The sequence below is a fragment of the Peromyscus californicus genome, unplaced genomic scaffold (genome assembly GCF_007827085.1).
Source record: "Peromyscus californicus insignis strain IS unplaced genomic scaffold, ASM782708v3 Scaffold_4__1_contigs__length_199733344, whole genome shotgun sequence".
In the NCBI taxonomy this organism is placed as follows: Eukaryota; Metazoa; Chordata; class Mammalia; order Rodentia; family Cricetidae; genus Peromyscus; species Peromyscus californicus.
Window position 1 is genome coordinate 80,041,085 of NW_026294562.1, and position 15,440 is coordinate 80,056,524.

The window sequence follows — 15,440 nt, forward strand, 5'->3', positions numbered from 1 at the left end:
AGATGTTAATATGAAGTTTGGGGAATGGAGAAGAAAGGAAAGGTTACGGTTTATAATTTAGTAAAAGGTAACTGTGTGTCAAATTGAAGAAAAAAAAAAAAGAAACCTGTATTTCCAAAAGCTTGAGGAGGTCAAGTACATTCAGCCATAGTCTTGTGACAGAATTTAATACACTCATTACAGTTATGTTCTTCAAGAAGTTTAGTAGCAAGGGAGAAAATGTTTATGTCACATGATTAAACTGAAAAAAAATGCAGGAGCCCAGTTATATGCACACGTAAATTCAGCTCTCCTAAAGATAAGACAAGAGTTCAGCACAAGGGCAGAAGGTGTAGCCCGGGCAGTGCCACACCCTCCTCGTGGTTCACTGCTTTCAAATGTGTGAGGTTCCGGGGTTCAAATCTTGAAACCTCAAAACATGAAGTCAGGTGAGGCACACCTGTAATTCTGGTAGGCTAAAGTAGGAAGAATGCCAAGTTGAAGGCCAGGCTGCTTTACACGTCTCAAATGGTCAAACAAAAAAAGGCAAGTAAATAAATAGATAAATAAATAATATATATATATAAATAATTTTTTAAAAATAAATGACACTATCCAGAAAACAGTAGAGGAGGAACTCAATATTTTAGGACAACTAAGCATTTTACTGCTTTTTAAAATTTGTGAATAAAGGAAAACAGAGAGAAAAAAAAAAGAAAGAGAAAAAAAAACAGTAGAGGAAGCATCACTAGAGCTTCTGTGCTCTACTTTTTACAATTTTCCCAAGTTCTAACTGCAATTCCCTTTATTATTAGGAGGTTCCAATATAAAACACAGCAACAAAAGGATTTCCATCCAAAACCACGTCGGAAGGACTCTGTGAGCTGAACTTCGGCGGCCAAGCAGGCTGGACTGTCAGCTGCCTGTCTACCAGCTGTCACTAAGACCACACTGTGGGAAGCTGGAAGGCACCGGAGACCTGGAATCTGATGTGGTCTTGCTGGGCTCTTCTGCTCTGGAGTAGCCAGCTACTGGGAGCCAGAACAACGAACGGGGCAGGAGTCAGCAGAGGCTGGACCCAACCCGGAGAGCCAGGTGCTGGGGTCCTTGCTTGAACCCTGGGGTCTACCGTGCCTGTCAGGAAACTACACTCAGCCCTAGAGAGAGGGAGAAACTGCCTGGACGCTGAGTGGGCCTTTGAGAAATCAAACAGCCCGTGTATTAGCATCTAGTAAACATGGTTACGAGCTGGTGAGAGGGCAAACTCTGGTTATTTTTATTAAGATTATTACTTTAACCTCTCAAGGTTTTCAACCTTCCCAACTGCAGAAACCCTATGGCAGGCCTGACAAGGGCTGGCTGGCTGTTTGAGGATTTGTGGTTCAAAGAATGTCCCTAATTCTGTGCTATAAAAACCTCAAGAGCAAACGATGACTTCTCTGGACACACTGTGAGTATGCATACATGTTTCTCCAGTTCTCTGAATCTGAACTGCTCGGTGTGCCTTTCATTCTTGGGAGAAAAAAGCTGCCCTGCCCCCAGCCCAGGGGACAGAAGCACTCTCTTACCGAGTTCCTGGCCTCCGCGGGTGGCCCAGCACAGGCAGTAATGTCGCATGAGCTGCTCTAGAAGCTCCAGTTCATCCAGGAACTCGAGGGATTCTATTCTGTGCGGAAGTCAGAACAGGAGATGGAGATGACAGTTAGGAAGGAAGATGCTGGTCCACAGTTATGACATGACACCACCTGGAAAGAATCTGGATACACAACAGCATGCATGCTGTGGCCAAGAAGAAAGGGGCTGGGGAGTGTGGAGAGACGGCTCAGTGGTTAAGGGCACTTGTTGCTCTTCCAGGAGTCAGGTTCAATTTTCGGCACCCACCCACATGGAGGCTCACAACTGTCCTTTAACTCCAGTTCCAGGGGATCTGGTTCCCTCTTCTGGCCTCTGGGGACACCAGGTACACATTGCATGTGCACGTGCAGGCAAAACACTCACACACATGAAATTAAGATAGATTTTCAAAAGGAAGAAAGAGTGCTGGGAGTTTAGCGTGGGAACAGCATACACTTTAATGTGCGGTCTTGGAGGGAGGAGGAGGAGGACGGGAAGAAAGGAGGAGGAAGAAGAGGAGGCGCAGGACAAGGAAGGGTGGGAGGAGGAAGAGGAGGAGGAAGAGGAGGAGGAGGAGGAGGAGGAGGAGGAGGAGGAGGAGGAGGAAGGGTTACCTCAAGTCGAGACAAACTAGAAAGGTCTCTGGAATGCTAATGGCAAAGGACTACTTTCTTTGCCCTGTAACTCTTTATAGATTTCTAAAATTTCAGTATGAAAAGCTTTTACATTAAAAGATGAAGAAAAGATCAGTCTAACAGAAAAGAAAAACAAAAGGTCTTCAAACTCATTTATGAGAAAATAAATATAAATGAAAACACAAGATAGCTGTCCTAGTTAGAGTTTCTATTGCTGTGATGAAACACCATGACCAAAAACAAATTGGAGAGGAAAAGGGTTTATTCAGCTTACACTTCCACATTGCTGTTCAGCACCAAAGGAAGCCAGGACAGGAACTCAAGCATGGCAGGAACCTGGAGGCAGGAGCTGATGCAGAGGCCATGGAGGGGTGCTGCTTACTGGCTTGCTCAGCCTGCTTTCCTATAGAATCCAGGACTCAGATGGCCCTACCCACAATGGAATGGGCCCATCAATCATTAATTAAGAAAATGGCCTACAGGCCTGTCTATAGTCTGACCTTATGGAGGCATTTTCTCAATTGAGGTTCCCTCCTCTCAGATGACTTTAGCTTGTGTCAAGTTAACATAAAACTAGACAGAACAATAGTTTTCAACACTCAGATGAAGACCGAAAGCTGAACACAGAAGAAAAGGCACTTTCTTGATTGCTAGTAAGATGACCAAACAGAACTGCCTTCCTGGAGGGCACTTTTGTCTCTTTCAACACAGAGAAAGAACATCCTCTGACCCTGCGATCCACCCTGCCTCTTTAAGAATTGACCCTATATGCAAAGATAAATGGCCAAGAGCATTTCTACAGCACAACAGTTCCAATCTAGTAACAAGCAAAAATTGAATATAGTAGACGATTTGTATGAACTACAGCATGCTCATACCTCAGGTCTCTACAGCCAGACTATGAACCAGGGCAGAGCTCCACAGATTAGCATGGGATAACTTCCAAGACAAATCCTGGAGTTTTTCATACAGGGTGTTTATCAAGGAATGTGTGCTTAGTGTACCACCATCGGTGCCAAGAAAGTGGGGTGCACATGTTTCAGGGAGCACAGAATAATTTGGGGAAATGCAAACAAAACTAGAAAAGTCAGTTATCTGAAGAGATGGGTAGTAAAAGAAACAGGCAGTGGGTGAAAGGAAAGGTTTCCTTTGGTTTCTAATGTGTAACACTTCGTTATTTGAAAAATCAGATATACAGTATGACTTTACCAAACAAGCATTTTAAATATAAATAAATATATACAGAAACATATACAAACAAAATAGCAATAAGCCTTGTATCTCTCCACTGGAGTATGTTCACATTGTGAAGGAAACTAAGGTACAACCAGAGTATCAGAATGAAGTAAACAAGAATCCACATCCCCATGCCAGGCAGTGGTGGCACACACCTTTAATCACAGAACTCAGGAGGCAGAGGCAAGCAGAGCTCTGTGAGTTCCAGGACAGTCAGAGCTACACAGAGAAACACTGTCTCAGAAAACCAAAAAGGGGAAAGGGGAGAGAGGAGAGAAGGGAAAGAGGGGAGAGGGAGGAGGAGGGAGAGAGGGGAGGGAAGAAAAGGGGGAGAGGGGGAGGAGGGAGGGGAGAGGGGAGGGAAGGAAGAAAGGAAGAAAAAAAAGATCCACACCCCCACTATTTGCAACAGCCTCTGCTAGTAATGTCCTTAGGCCATTTGCAATCTTTGTGTGCACATGCATGTTTCTGTAGCTGTGTGATCATTTCTATCATGGCATGTGAGCCGAAGGACCACATCTGGAGGGAGTATGCCCCTCCCCAGTGTACTATGGCTGAACTTAAAGGCATCTACTATGGTTTGAGGAAGAGTGATGGGCTTGTTCCCAGGGTGGTGCTACTGAGAGTGGAGGAGCCTGTAAGGGGGAGACCTAGCAGGAGGAATTTAAATGACTGCAGGTGTGTCCCCAAATAGAACTGTGAGGCTCCAGTCCCTTCATCTTCCTTTTGCTTCAAGGTCATGAGTCATGTGACTTTTGCTCTACCATGCTCCTGTCATCATGTGACCTCATGACAGGTCAAAAGTAGTGGGGCCCACCAGTCACAGACTGGATGACTCAGACTCTGAGGAAAAATAAGTATTTTCACTTTAGACATGGGTCGTCCATCTCAGTGTTTGTTACAGTAACAGAAAGCTAACTAGTGCAGAAAATTTGCCTAGAGAAGAAGACAGATTTTTGCTGCTGCCACAGACCTGATTACTGAATGACCTTTGGAGATGGTGTGCCAGAGGAGTGCGGGAAGTGTAGAGAGGCAAGCCAGAGTGAGGCCAGAATGCTGGTAAAAACCCAGAAAACACGGCAATGCCAAGGAAGTTTATTGTGGAAATGAAAACGGACTGGGAACTGGACACGAGGCCACCCTTGTCACACTGTGACAGACAATCTGATTGCATCTTGCCCATGCCAGAGACTTTGTGTGTGGCAGAGATGCAAAATGATGGACTGATTTACCTGGTGGTGGAACCTTCAGGTAAGCCAAGCACATGATATGCAGCAGCAGCAAGACTGTTCATGGTGAGACTCAGAAGCCAAAAGCAATGGAGTAGAAAGATTTGAAAAGAATGCAGCCCAGAAGCCAGGAAAATGCTCAGCAGGTAAGACTGCTTCCTGCTCTTCCAGAGGACCTGAGTCCAGTTCTCAGCACTCACTGCAGAGGACACCTGAATTCAGTTCCCAGCACCCAGGTTGGGCAGCTCACAACTGCTTGTAAATACAGCTCCAGGGGATCCTATGCACTCTTCTGGCCTCCACAATCACCCATACAAATACAGCATACATAAACATAGACACATGTACATGTAAATAAAAAATAAAATTTTAAAAATGGTCTGGTTAGTTTTTATTGTCAAGTGGAGACAATGAAGAGTCACCCATGAAGAGAGAACCTTGAAGAACTGTGTAGATCAGACTGTCCTGTGGGTATGTCTATGGGACACTGTCTCCATTGTTTATTGAAGTAGCAGGACCCAGCCCCATGAGCAGTACCAACCCTTGACAGGTGGTCCTGGGCATGGACCTGTGATAGAATGAGCCAGTAAGTAGCATTCCTCTATGGTTTCTGCTTCAGTTCATGTCTGGATTTCCTGCCTTGACTTCTTTCAAGGATAGATTACAACCTTAAAGTATAAGCCAAACAAACCCATTCCTCCCCAAGTTGCTTTTGGTCTGAGTGTTTTTTTTAATCACAGCGGCAGAAAGTAACTAATATCAAAAAACAAAACAACGGGCAGGCTGTATAGAGAAAGAGCCAGGGTAACTGGGCCCAAAGCACAGCTATTAGCACCTGAATAAAGAAAGCCAGTGTGCTGCCCAGAGACTACAGGAAGGACACCTCAAAGAGTGTCTCAGTGTGCGGGTCAATCCCAGACATCCCAGTCCAAAGACATACAGATGCAAAGGCAAACCCCCCCTGCTTGCACCAGCTGCCTGTCGTCCTCTCTGGTTTCCTGGCCATGAGAGGACAGTGTGCTCTGCTGCACAGTTCACAGTCCCAAAGTCATGGGCCAGTCAGCCATGGATCAGTCTCCACACTGTGCAGCAAAATGCATCTCCTCTAAGTTGACTTGAGCTGTGTCATAGTAATGGACGCTGACTAACAAAACATCCAGGGCACACTACCTAATTAGGTTCCAGAACAGAGAAAGCAATGCCCTAATGAAGGCTCCAGAGTGAAATGAACAGAACCGACAGAACTCAGCCCAAGCTGTTCACTAGCCGTGAACGCCTGAGAACAGGCATATTCGGGGCCAATTCGGATCCGGTATTCCTTGTTCAGACAAGAAAATGCAGACAAAACCCATGTGACATTCAGAGTCAGGAGGCCTGTTCAGGGTAGACAGAGCAAAGCTCATCATCTCCTGTCACACCTGGTCTCTGTTAGGGTTACATATTGTTGTCTGCAAAAGACCATGGCTGCATGAGACAAAGGATTGCCCAGAAAGGAGTTCCTCTCTCCGTGGCTGATGCCCATTGCAGACTCCCCCTGGCTGTTTAGAGTAAATTTACCAGAGCCACAGCATTATAGATGTCAGACCAGGAATGTTCGAAACGTCACCCTGACACCTAGCAAGTGGAAGCCAGCCTGACAAAAAAGAAGCTTCCACAAGAATCCAGAAAGCATCAGCCTGTGAGACAGCACTCTCAAAGCATTCACTACCTAGATAACTGAAACTTGGACACAAGAAAAACAAAGAAACGATACTTTTCTAAATGTCAGTAAGATCTAAGGAAGAGCAAGGCCAAAAGTTCTTCACATGATCTTCTAGCGGACCCCAAAGGAAAGGGGATAGGACCTATGAGGAAGCACAGAGCCACCAGGAAATGAACCAAGCCGGCAACAACACAGATGGACGCCTGCACAGCTGTGTTCCCGAGCATTGTCTTAATGGAGACACTGAAACAAATGAGACGCAAGACCACACAAGGAAATGTCTGGAACTGGCCATTTTAAAATTTCTTTAAATTGCCGGGCGGTGGTGGCGCACGCCTTTAATCCCAGCACTCGGGAGGCAGAGCCAGGCGGATCTCTGTGAGTTCGAGGCCAGCCTGGACTACCAAGTGAGTTCCAGGAAAGGCACAAAGCTACACAGAGAAACCCTGTCTCGAAAAACCAAAAAAAAAAAAAAAAAAAAAAAAAAAAAAAAAAAAAATTTCTTTAAATTTACCACAGTATCAGTTATTCTTATCGACATTGCTATGCAAACATGTAAACAAAATATGGAGGCCTCAATATTTTGATATTACAAATATAAATATGATCCATTAAACTTTAAAAAGGGAATATGACTTCTGAGACTACTGTATATAGTATGAACCCACTGATTTAGAAAGAGAGTCTATGTATCAATAAATATTTAAGCCGGGTGGTGGTGCACGCCTTTAATTCCAGCACTTGGGAGGCAGAGCCAGGCAGATCTCTGTGAGTTCAAGGCCAGCCTGGGCTACAGAGTGAGTTCCAGGAAAGGTGCAAAGCTACACAGAGAAACCTTGTCTCGAAAAACAAAATAAGTAAATAAATAAATAAATATTTGCCTGTGTATAGGGACCATTGGAGAATAGGCCCAACTTGTTAATAAGAGTTAACTGAACCATGTAAACGTACAAGACTTCATGCCCTCAGCAAGAAATAGTTTTAGGACAGTGAATCTATCTTTCTTTCATAACAAAGGAAGAGTCTGTTTAAAAGTGTCATCCTAGGTCTTATCTCTTAGAAGTTGTGGGCGGCATCATCTTCTCTCCAAAACAGGGATTACACAAAGTTTCCACTGCCGTGGTGGCTCTGGGAACTTTCCGGGTATAACAGCTTATTTCCATTCAAATCATCTGCTTTGGCAAGGGTGCTATCTCAGCCAGTGGCTAATGAGTTACTCTATCAAGCTTTTACCAATATTTACCTTAGTCCAAAATACGTGTGGTTAAGGTTAGATTTGTTCACATTAAAGAACACAGTCGGCCAGCCTCTGACTCCCAATCATCTGGAGCCTGGGCTCGGCACTCACATACCTGTTCACCTCTGCCCGAGGAAGCCCACTGTACAGCTCCATCATGTTCACTGCGGATGCCGTCTCCCACCCATTCAGTAGCAGCCGTTCCTTCTGAAAGAGGGTGGAGAGACATGGATGATTCTCAGCATGTACCTGAGACTCTAAGGCACACAGAATTTCTCTGAGCTGTGTTTCAAAAGCCCATATCCAGTCCATTTTCTTTTCGGTTTGCCATTTCTATATGCACATGGGGAAACCCACTAGAGTGTAGAGACACAAAGAAAAAAATTCTTCTATGAACAACAGTTATTTGTTTGGTTGGACAGATGGCTGGTTTCAGAGTTTTGCCATGCAGTATACACTGTTTTGGAGCTTGCTAGCCCAGGCTGGTCTCAAACATATGATCTTTCTGCCTCAGTCTACCAAGGGGTAGGATTACAGGTGTGAGCTACTACACTCAACCTGAGCAACATGTCATTTAGTAGTCATGGGACAAAGTCTATTTAAATGGCATCAGGTACGGGATATTATCTCCAGGAAATAAACGACCTTTTCTTTTTTAAAGGGACTACTACAGATTAAGAGAGACAATGTATTAATCACCTATAAAGTGTAGATCATGGCTAGATGCCAAGTCAAATACACTAACTATAAACATGCTTGTAAACTCTCAGGAAGAGCTGAAGCTGGTCTGAGAATCAGATGCATGAAAGAGCTATTGTTGAGTTGAGGGGTGATCACAGTAACATTACCCTGGAAGGAAGTCCAACAGTAGAAGGGCCTTTTTTTTTTCTCTAACAGTCCTGGCTGTCCTGGAACTTGCTTTGTAGACCAGGCTGGCTTTGAACTCACAGAGATCCGCCTGCCTCTGCCTCCTAAGTGCTGAGATTAAAAGGCATGCACCACCACCACCCGGCTTCAGCAGGAGGGTCTTTAACAAGCATTTAGGGTGAAAACACATATCGTCCAGTATGTCTAAAAATATTCTGACAGCACCAACAAATAACATCACGGTGGTGGCATGAGACAATACTGAAAATACTGACAATTACTGAAGCTGTGATAGGATATAAGCGTTTGCTTTCTACTTTTATGCTTGTCTGAAGTTTTGCATAATATAAATTGTGCAAAAAACCTGCATAATGAAAATAATGAGCTGTAGGGACTGTAAATTTGTGTTTTCTACAGCAAGAGGGCAGGCAGGACTTGAGGTTTCCTACCATGAGGAGCACTCTGCCTGTGTCACAGGCAGAACAGGGCTTTTCATGGTGTATCTGCCATGGAGAGTGTCCTGCTTTGCTGGCTAATGAAGGAGCAAGTGCTCGGCATCTGCTCTGACCTGCGACTCCAGTGACTTGCAGGTCTCCACTCCTGCCAGGTCACACTGTCGCCTCCGGAGGTTTTCAATCATGACCTGCCCAAACCGGTCATCCATGTTCACCTGAGAAGGGAAAAGCTGGTTAGCCACAACCTTAAAGGTGACAATATTAGTCAAGGCTGGCATTTGGTGGCACGCCCGGCGGCAGCTCAGCAGGGCTGTGAGACATAAGCTGAGCTGCTGCACCCCCTCCCCAGAGCAGCACACACCCACTTACATGCCTGCCTAGTGCAACAATTCCATTGCTGCCAGAGAGGCTCACATACATGTTCAAAGATGCAAGCTGTGTGTAACTGGAAGACTATGGGAAGAAATACCTATTAAGTTCAATCAATTCCATTACCTTCATAAAATGAACTATCATATAGCTGTGAAAACAGGCAAGAAAAATATAGAGATAGGCACAGAATGACTTTAAGATAAACTCTTAAGAGCAAAATATAGCCGGGCAGTGGTGGCACACACCTTTAATCCCAGCACTCGGGAGGTAGAGGCAAGTGGATCTCTGTGAGTTCGAGGCCAGCCTGGTCTACAGAACTAATTCCGAGACAGCCAGGGCTACACAAAGAAATCCTGTCTTGAAAAACCAAAAACCAAAAACCAACAGAGAAAACAGAGAAACAAACAGAGAAAAAAGCAGCAGCAAAGTACAGGACCCGTGAGAGGGCTCAGCGGTGAAGTCACTTGCTGCCAAGCTTGACCACCTAATTCAGTCCCAGGGTCCACATGGTGGAAGAGAACCAACTCCCGCAGGTTATCCTCTGACTTACACACACACACACACACACACACACACACACACACACACACACTCACACACCCACTCACCATGGCACATGTGTGCCCATATACCTGCAGAAACATATACAGTAAATAAATGTAAAAAACAATTTAAGAAGAAGCCAGGCATAGAGAAATCTGAACGGAACGTTACCATGTGCTTTCAAGAGGCAAACTAACCCGTCTTTACTGCATTTAACAAGCATATAACACAGCAGGCAGCACTGTTTCCCAGGCAGAAGACTAAGGTCTAGGGTCAGAGAGAGATCTGCTTGTCTTGATAGAACCTTTCTTATTGTTTGGTCTTTGGCCCTGAGATAGTCTCTTGCCTAAATGGGCCTTAAATTGGTGTCTCCTGCCTCAGCCTCCTGAGGGCCAGAAGACATGGTGCTACTGTATAGTGTCATAGCATATACCCCAGAACCCTGTCACACACAAGGGAATAAAAAGGCATCACTTTACCAGTAAGAGTCCCTCCTCCAAAGCCAGACCAGCAGCAATGCTAGCCTCTCTCGTGTGCCTCAGGGCAGAAGGTGTCTGAGCACATTCTTCCTCACTGTATTACCTGGGTTTGAATCCTGGCTTGACAATAGCTGTGACCCTGGAGAAACTGGGCAACTTAACTCTATCAGGACAGTACTAACACCAGCCTTATGGATTTGTATGACAACGAAGCAAGCAAATACATGGAGAACTTACAGCAGTGCCGAGCACAGGTATGTGAAAAGCCCAGAGTGTGCTGTTATCACCCCATTACCAACATGGCTTTGTCACTGTAAACAATACACTGGGAAAAGCATGTAAGCAACTCATCTACATTGTGAGGCTGCTGGTGGCTGATGACTGCTGATTTAAGTTTCATTTCTATTGACAAAGTGAAGGTGGTGGGAGCTGAACCAGGTGCAGGACAGCAGGACAGTACACTGAAATCTGGCACAGTTCCAGGCATGCTCCAGAGTGGAAGGCCTTGAGTCAGAATCAACCCACCACCTTCCAGTGCATGCTAGACAAATGCTTCTGGACAGAGTACAGAAGAGGCACACGAACAAAGCAGAACACACAGGACGGACATGTGGCAATCATTCACCACGGGTGTGCATGCTAAAAGCAGACCATGCCCCGGAGACATCAACAGAAAGCTGAGGGCTGGTTTCCATGAGCAGTGGTCCTGGAGGGAAGACAGGCTGAGGAATGTTTGCAGTTCTAAAGTGGGAAGGAGGACAGTCAGCCAACCAAGAACCAGCGACTCCAGAACCCAAACCCAGACTGGAGTTGGGAAGGAGGTACTGAACCCCAGTCTAGCCTGGACCGGCCCACAATTATATTATATGGCCAAGTCTTCTTGCTGCTCTTACATGCAATGAAATAAAGAGGAAATGATAAAGTGGTTGAGGTAGAGCAACACAGTGGGATCCCATTAAAAAGAGAATTTAAAAAAAAAAACTGGTTATTGGGGTGCACATTTGGAATCCCAACACTTGGGAGGCAGAAATAGGACGATCACCCAAGTATGAGGCTAGCCTGGTCTACACAGCAAGTTCCCAGCTAGCCAGGGTACACAGTGAGTCTGTCTCAAAAAAACTAAGTAAGTAAATAATAAAAACAGCTAGCATACATTCTGCTTATTATTTGCCTACTGCTGTACAGCATCTCATGAATTTCTACAAGGTAAACACTAAATAGCAAAGAACTGTGACTAGGAAGGTGGCTCCACGGGTAGGAGTTTGCTGCACAAACCTGAAGATCTAGTTCAGATGCTCAGTACCCACATAAAAAGCCAGTCTGACCACATGCAACTATAATCCAGTGCTTGGGGGCTGGAGATGGGAGGATCCCTGGGGCTAGGCTGGCCATTCGGCCTAGCCAAAACCTGCAAGCTCCAAGTTCAGCGAGAGACCCCATCTCAGGAGAACCCGGCAGAAGCAACAGAGGCCTCCACGTGGTGCTCACGGGTATATAATCGGGGCCAGCCTCCCAGCAGGAAACAACTGGAACACCGAGGAAGGAATTCGAACAGCCCGCACTTACTGAACTGGGGCAGTGCCGCAGGGGCAAATACACAGACTAACTCACGTATGCCTCACAACACACTAGGAGGCAGGGCTATCACTATTCTCCATCAAGGGAACAAAGGCACACAGAGTGTATGCAACTTGTCCTCACCATACAGGACTCAGACTCAAGCCGGATCATCTCAAAGCTCCCGAAGGGTTTTTGTTTTGTTTTGTCTTGTTTTTCTGCAGCCACTAGATCAATGTCAGTGATTGTAGGAACAGGGCATTTTACACTACAATACAGGAGTATATCAAATGCCCACATGAAACTCCTGGCTGGACCTAAGGGGTGGCCACTCCAGACCCATAAGCCCCCATCCCTCCACACTGTTCACAAGTGGCCACTCTAGGCTGCCTCAGTCCCCAATCTCCACATCATTCACAAGTAGCCTCTCCAGCCCCCTCAGGTCATACCTTCCACACTACTCATGAGTGGCAGTCCCAGGTCCCTTCGTCCCCATCCTTCCACACCAGTCACAAACAGTCAATGTCTTCTACTCACATTCCTGCTTGTCTAAGGGCCTTTGAGTTGCTCCTCCTCCTAATACAGCCAAAATTACCTTAAGCCATGTTCTTTGCCTCTGTAGATAATACAATTATAGCTGAGAGTTTTCCTGTATCCCACCTGGTCCACAGCCACTCGGACCCAAATAAACACATACAGGCTAATATTATTTTTAAACTATGGCCATGGCAGGCTTCTTGCTATCTAGTTCTTATATCTTAAATTAACCCATTTCTATCAATCTGTAAGTAGTCACATTTTCTGTGGCTTGACCTGTGTCCCATTACATGCTGCTCCTTGGGTGGCTGGCTGACGTCTCTCCCTGCCTTCTTCCTGTCTCTCTCTTTGAATTTCCCACCTGCCTCTAAGCTGCCTTGCCATAGGTGAAACAGCTTTATTTATCAACCAATTAGAGCAACACATATTCGCTGTGTACAGAAAGACATTTCCCCCATCATACAATGATAAAATAAAAATTTGAAAACTTTCCCCAAGAATCAAGTTCCAAAATCTCTGCTAATAGCTGGTGGGCAGTCAAGAAACTAAGAGAAAAGGGCTGCAGACAGACTGATGACTGCAGACAGAAGGAACTGAACAAGGAAGGACAGAGGCAAAGCTACACCGGAAGCCCATGTAGAATCCACCTTTCAGGAGACTCTTACCTGTTCGTAGTTTATGAACATGGCTGTTTTAAAACTGCTGGCTGCCCATTTTAGGAGGCTGGCTGACTGCTCTGGAGTCATGTAAACCAGCACACATTCAGTTATCAGGAGTGTTGGCAACCTTAAGGAAAAAGAAAGGAGGTAAATATGTTTTTCATCAAGTCAAGACATCAACTTATGCAAACATTGGAGCACTGGCAGTTCATATTCAAGAATCCAGACACAGCAAGCACTGTATGGTCAGTGTCTAGTACAATGTCTAGTACAACTAGAGAAGAGAGAACAAGGAGCGGAGGTCCGTCTATCTTATGAAAGTGAGTTCTTTGGTACATGGGGTGGACTGCAGAAAAGGAGACAGATCTGCTGCTGCTGTGTACCTATTGTCCTGGGGCAATGGAACCCTGCAGATTCTCCTATCACAGGAGTTTATTCTTCTTCCCTGGAACTGGTGCTGCTTAGGCTCTTGTTCTGGCATAAGGACAGCAGCAAAAACAGACAGTGCGGCGATGACCCACAATGGAGCCTGACCTCTTCCTACAATGGAATCCTGACAGAAAATGAGTGGACTCCAGGTGGCCAGGTGATGGGAAGAGAAGGAAGCATCTTGGCTGATGGTTGCTAGCTGGCCAGTCTGCTGGTCGCTCTAGTGGGCCTTTGGAGCTATCAGCATGCCTGGACCCAAGAAAGAGCTAACCAATTCAGCCAGCATCCACCGCCAACTCACAGGATCCTTAGCCACATGTGAGCTGTTTCAAACCCCTGAACTGAGATATGCAGAAATTTCTAATATTCACTTAACAGAATCTAATCCCTTTTAAGTGAAGGCTTGCCATAAAGAGCTGAAAAACAAAGACTTGGAGTATAATTCAGTGGTTCAGTGCTTGCCCTAGCATGTATCAGGCCCTACATTCCATCCCCAACACCAAATAAAAAATAATTAATTTTAAAAGCTAAAAACAATGTTGTTTTGAATGGTTATGTTAAGAAATTCCATTAATAGTATGCGCTGATCTACCAGACACAAAGTAACAATAAATTATGAAACAGTAAAAACAATACATCCCTACAGAATTCAGAAAGTATAATCCTTTTTATATTTTTTTACAACTTCACATACGTATGCCTTGCATACTGGCCACTCTCACCCCATCACCACTCCTCTCCCCTCCCCAACTTCCAACAAATTTCTCTCTCACATTCGTGTTTGTTCATTTTGCTTTGTGATCCACCAAGACTCACCAGGGCCATCAGTGTGAGCATGGGTTTGGAGGTGTCTGTTGGAGCCTGATGGGCTCAGCAGCAGATCTACAACTATAAACAGCAATCACTTCTTTCCCCAAATCTATCAATACCAGTAGTTCAGGGTAGAGGGTAGGGCTCTGTGAGCCCCTCCTCCTCCCTGGACCGGCTGTTGACAGGAGTGGTGCTGTGTGGATCAGTAAGTGCAAGAAACCAGGTGATGCGAATTAATGACTGGAACAGTTGTATCAAGCCCAAAGTGTGGCATTTCCTAGCCCTTTACCCTGTTTCCTGGCTCTTACACACTTCCACCCCCTCTTCTACAACACACCCTAAGGCTTAGCAAGGTGGTAGGAGTGACTTGTCTAGGGTGGACCCACATCCAGCATACTGCCACACACTCCGCTGTGCTTCTAGAACATCCCCACTGGTCTGTTCTTAGTCATTTACATTCCTTCTGACTCCTTTGCTAGGCCCCACCCCTCCCTTCACCGTAAGTAACTAGAGTTCCATGACTGGCTAGTTCTCCAAAATTAAGTGCCTTTCTTTTGTCTTTAATTTCAGATTGTGGAACAAATAAACTACATGAAATCAAATGATAAAAAATCAGAAGCGGGTAAAAAAGAACATAATGTATTTTTAATCTATTACTACAAAAACTGTAATAATATCTACACACCAAATTAGAAGTTATTCGTAACTTCTCCTCTAAGAACCATCAGCAACAACTAAAATTAGAGAAACGTAGCTTGTCTCTCCAGCTTCGTTTGTTTTCTGAGACAGGGTCTCACTCTGAAGACCAGGCTGGTGATGGTCCTCCAGCCTAAGGCTGGTAATACAGGTAGACACCACCACACCCAGCCAGTTCTCTCATTTTCTTTTTTTCTGTTTTCAGTACTGAGGACTAAACCCAGGGCCATGTGCATGCTAGGCAAGTCCTCAGCCCCATTTCTCAGATTTTTAAAACCCAGTTACCGTTCCTATAAACTTGTAACATGGATTGCTGGGTTCTGATATTATTCCAGTAACCTAGAGAGAAAACTGTAGAAATACAGCGGTGAAATAAGCTGCTCACAATCACATCCTAGTATACA

The 15,440-nt window shown here is 45.2% G+C and overlaps 1 protein-coding gene across 2 annotated transcripts in view; it reads right to left on the bottom strand.

The window, feature by feature from the left end:
* The window catches only part of Lcmt1 (leucine carboxyl methyltransferase 1), a 56,697-nt gene that overhangs the window by 797 nt on the left and 40,460 nt on the right, over positions 1 to 15,440 (bottom strand). For both annotated transcript variants that reach the window (XM_052762872.1, XM_052762873.1), the window contains exons 7-10: positions 13,108 to 13,228; positions 9,068 to 9,169; positions 7,748 to 7,839; positions 1,548 to 1,645 (exon numbers count right to left, since the gene is read on the bottom strand). In XM_052762872.1, coding sequence (XP_052618832.1) covers positions 1,548 to 1,645; positions 7,748 to 7,839; positions 9,068 to 9,169; positions 13,108 to 13,228 — 413 coding nt within the window. The remainder of the gene's footprint in view (positions 1 to 1,547; positions 1,646 to 7,747; positions 7,840 to 9,067; positions 9,170 to 13,107; positions 13,229 to 15,440) is intronic.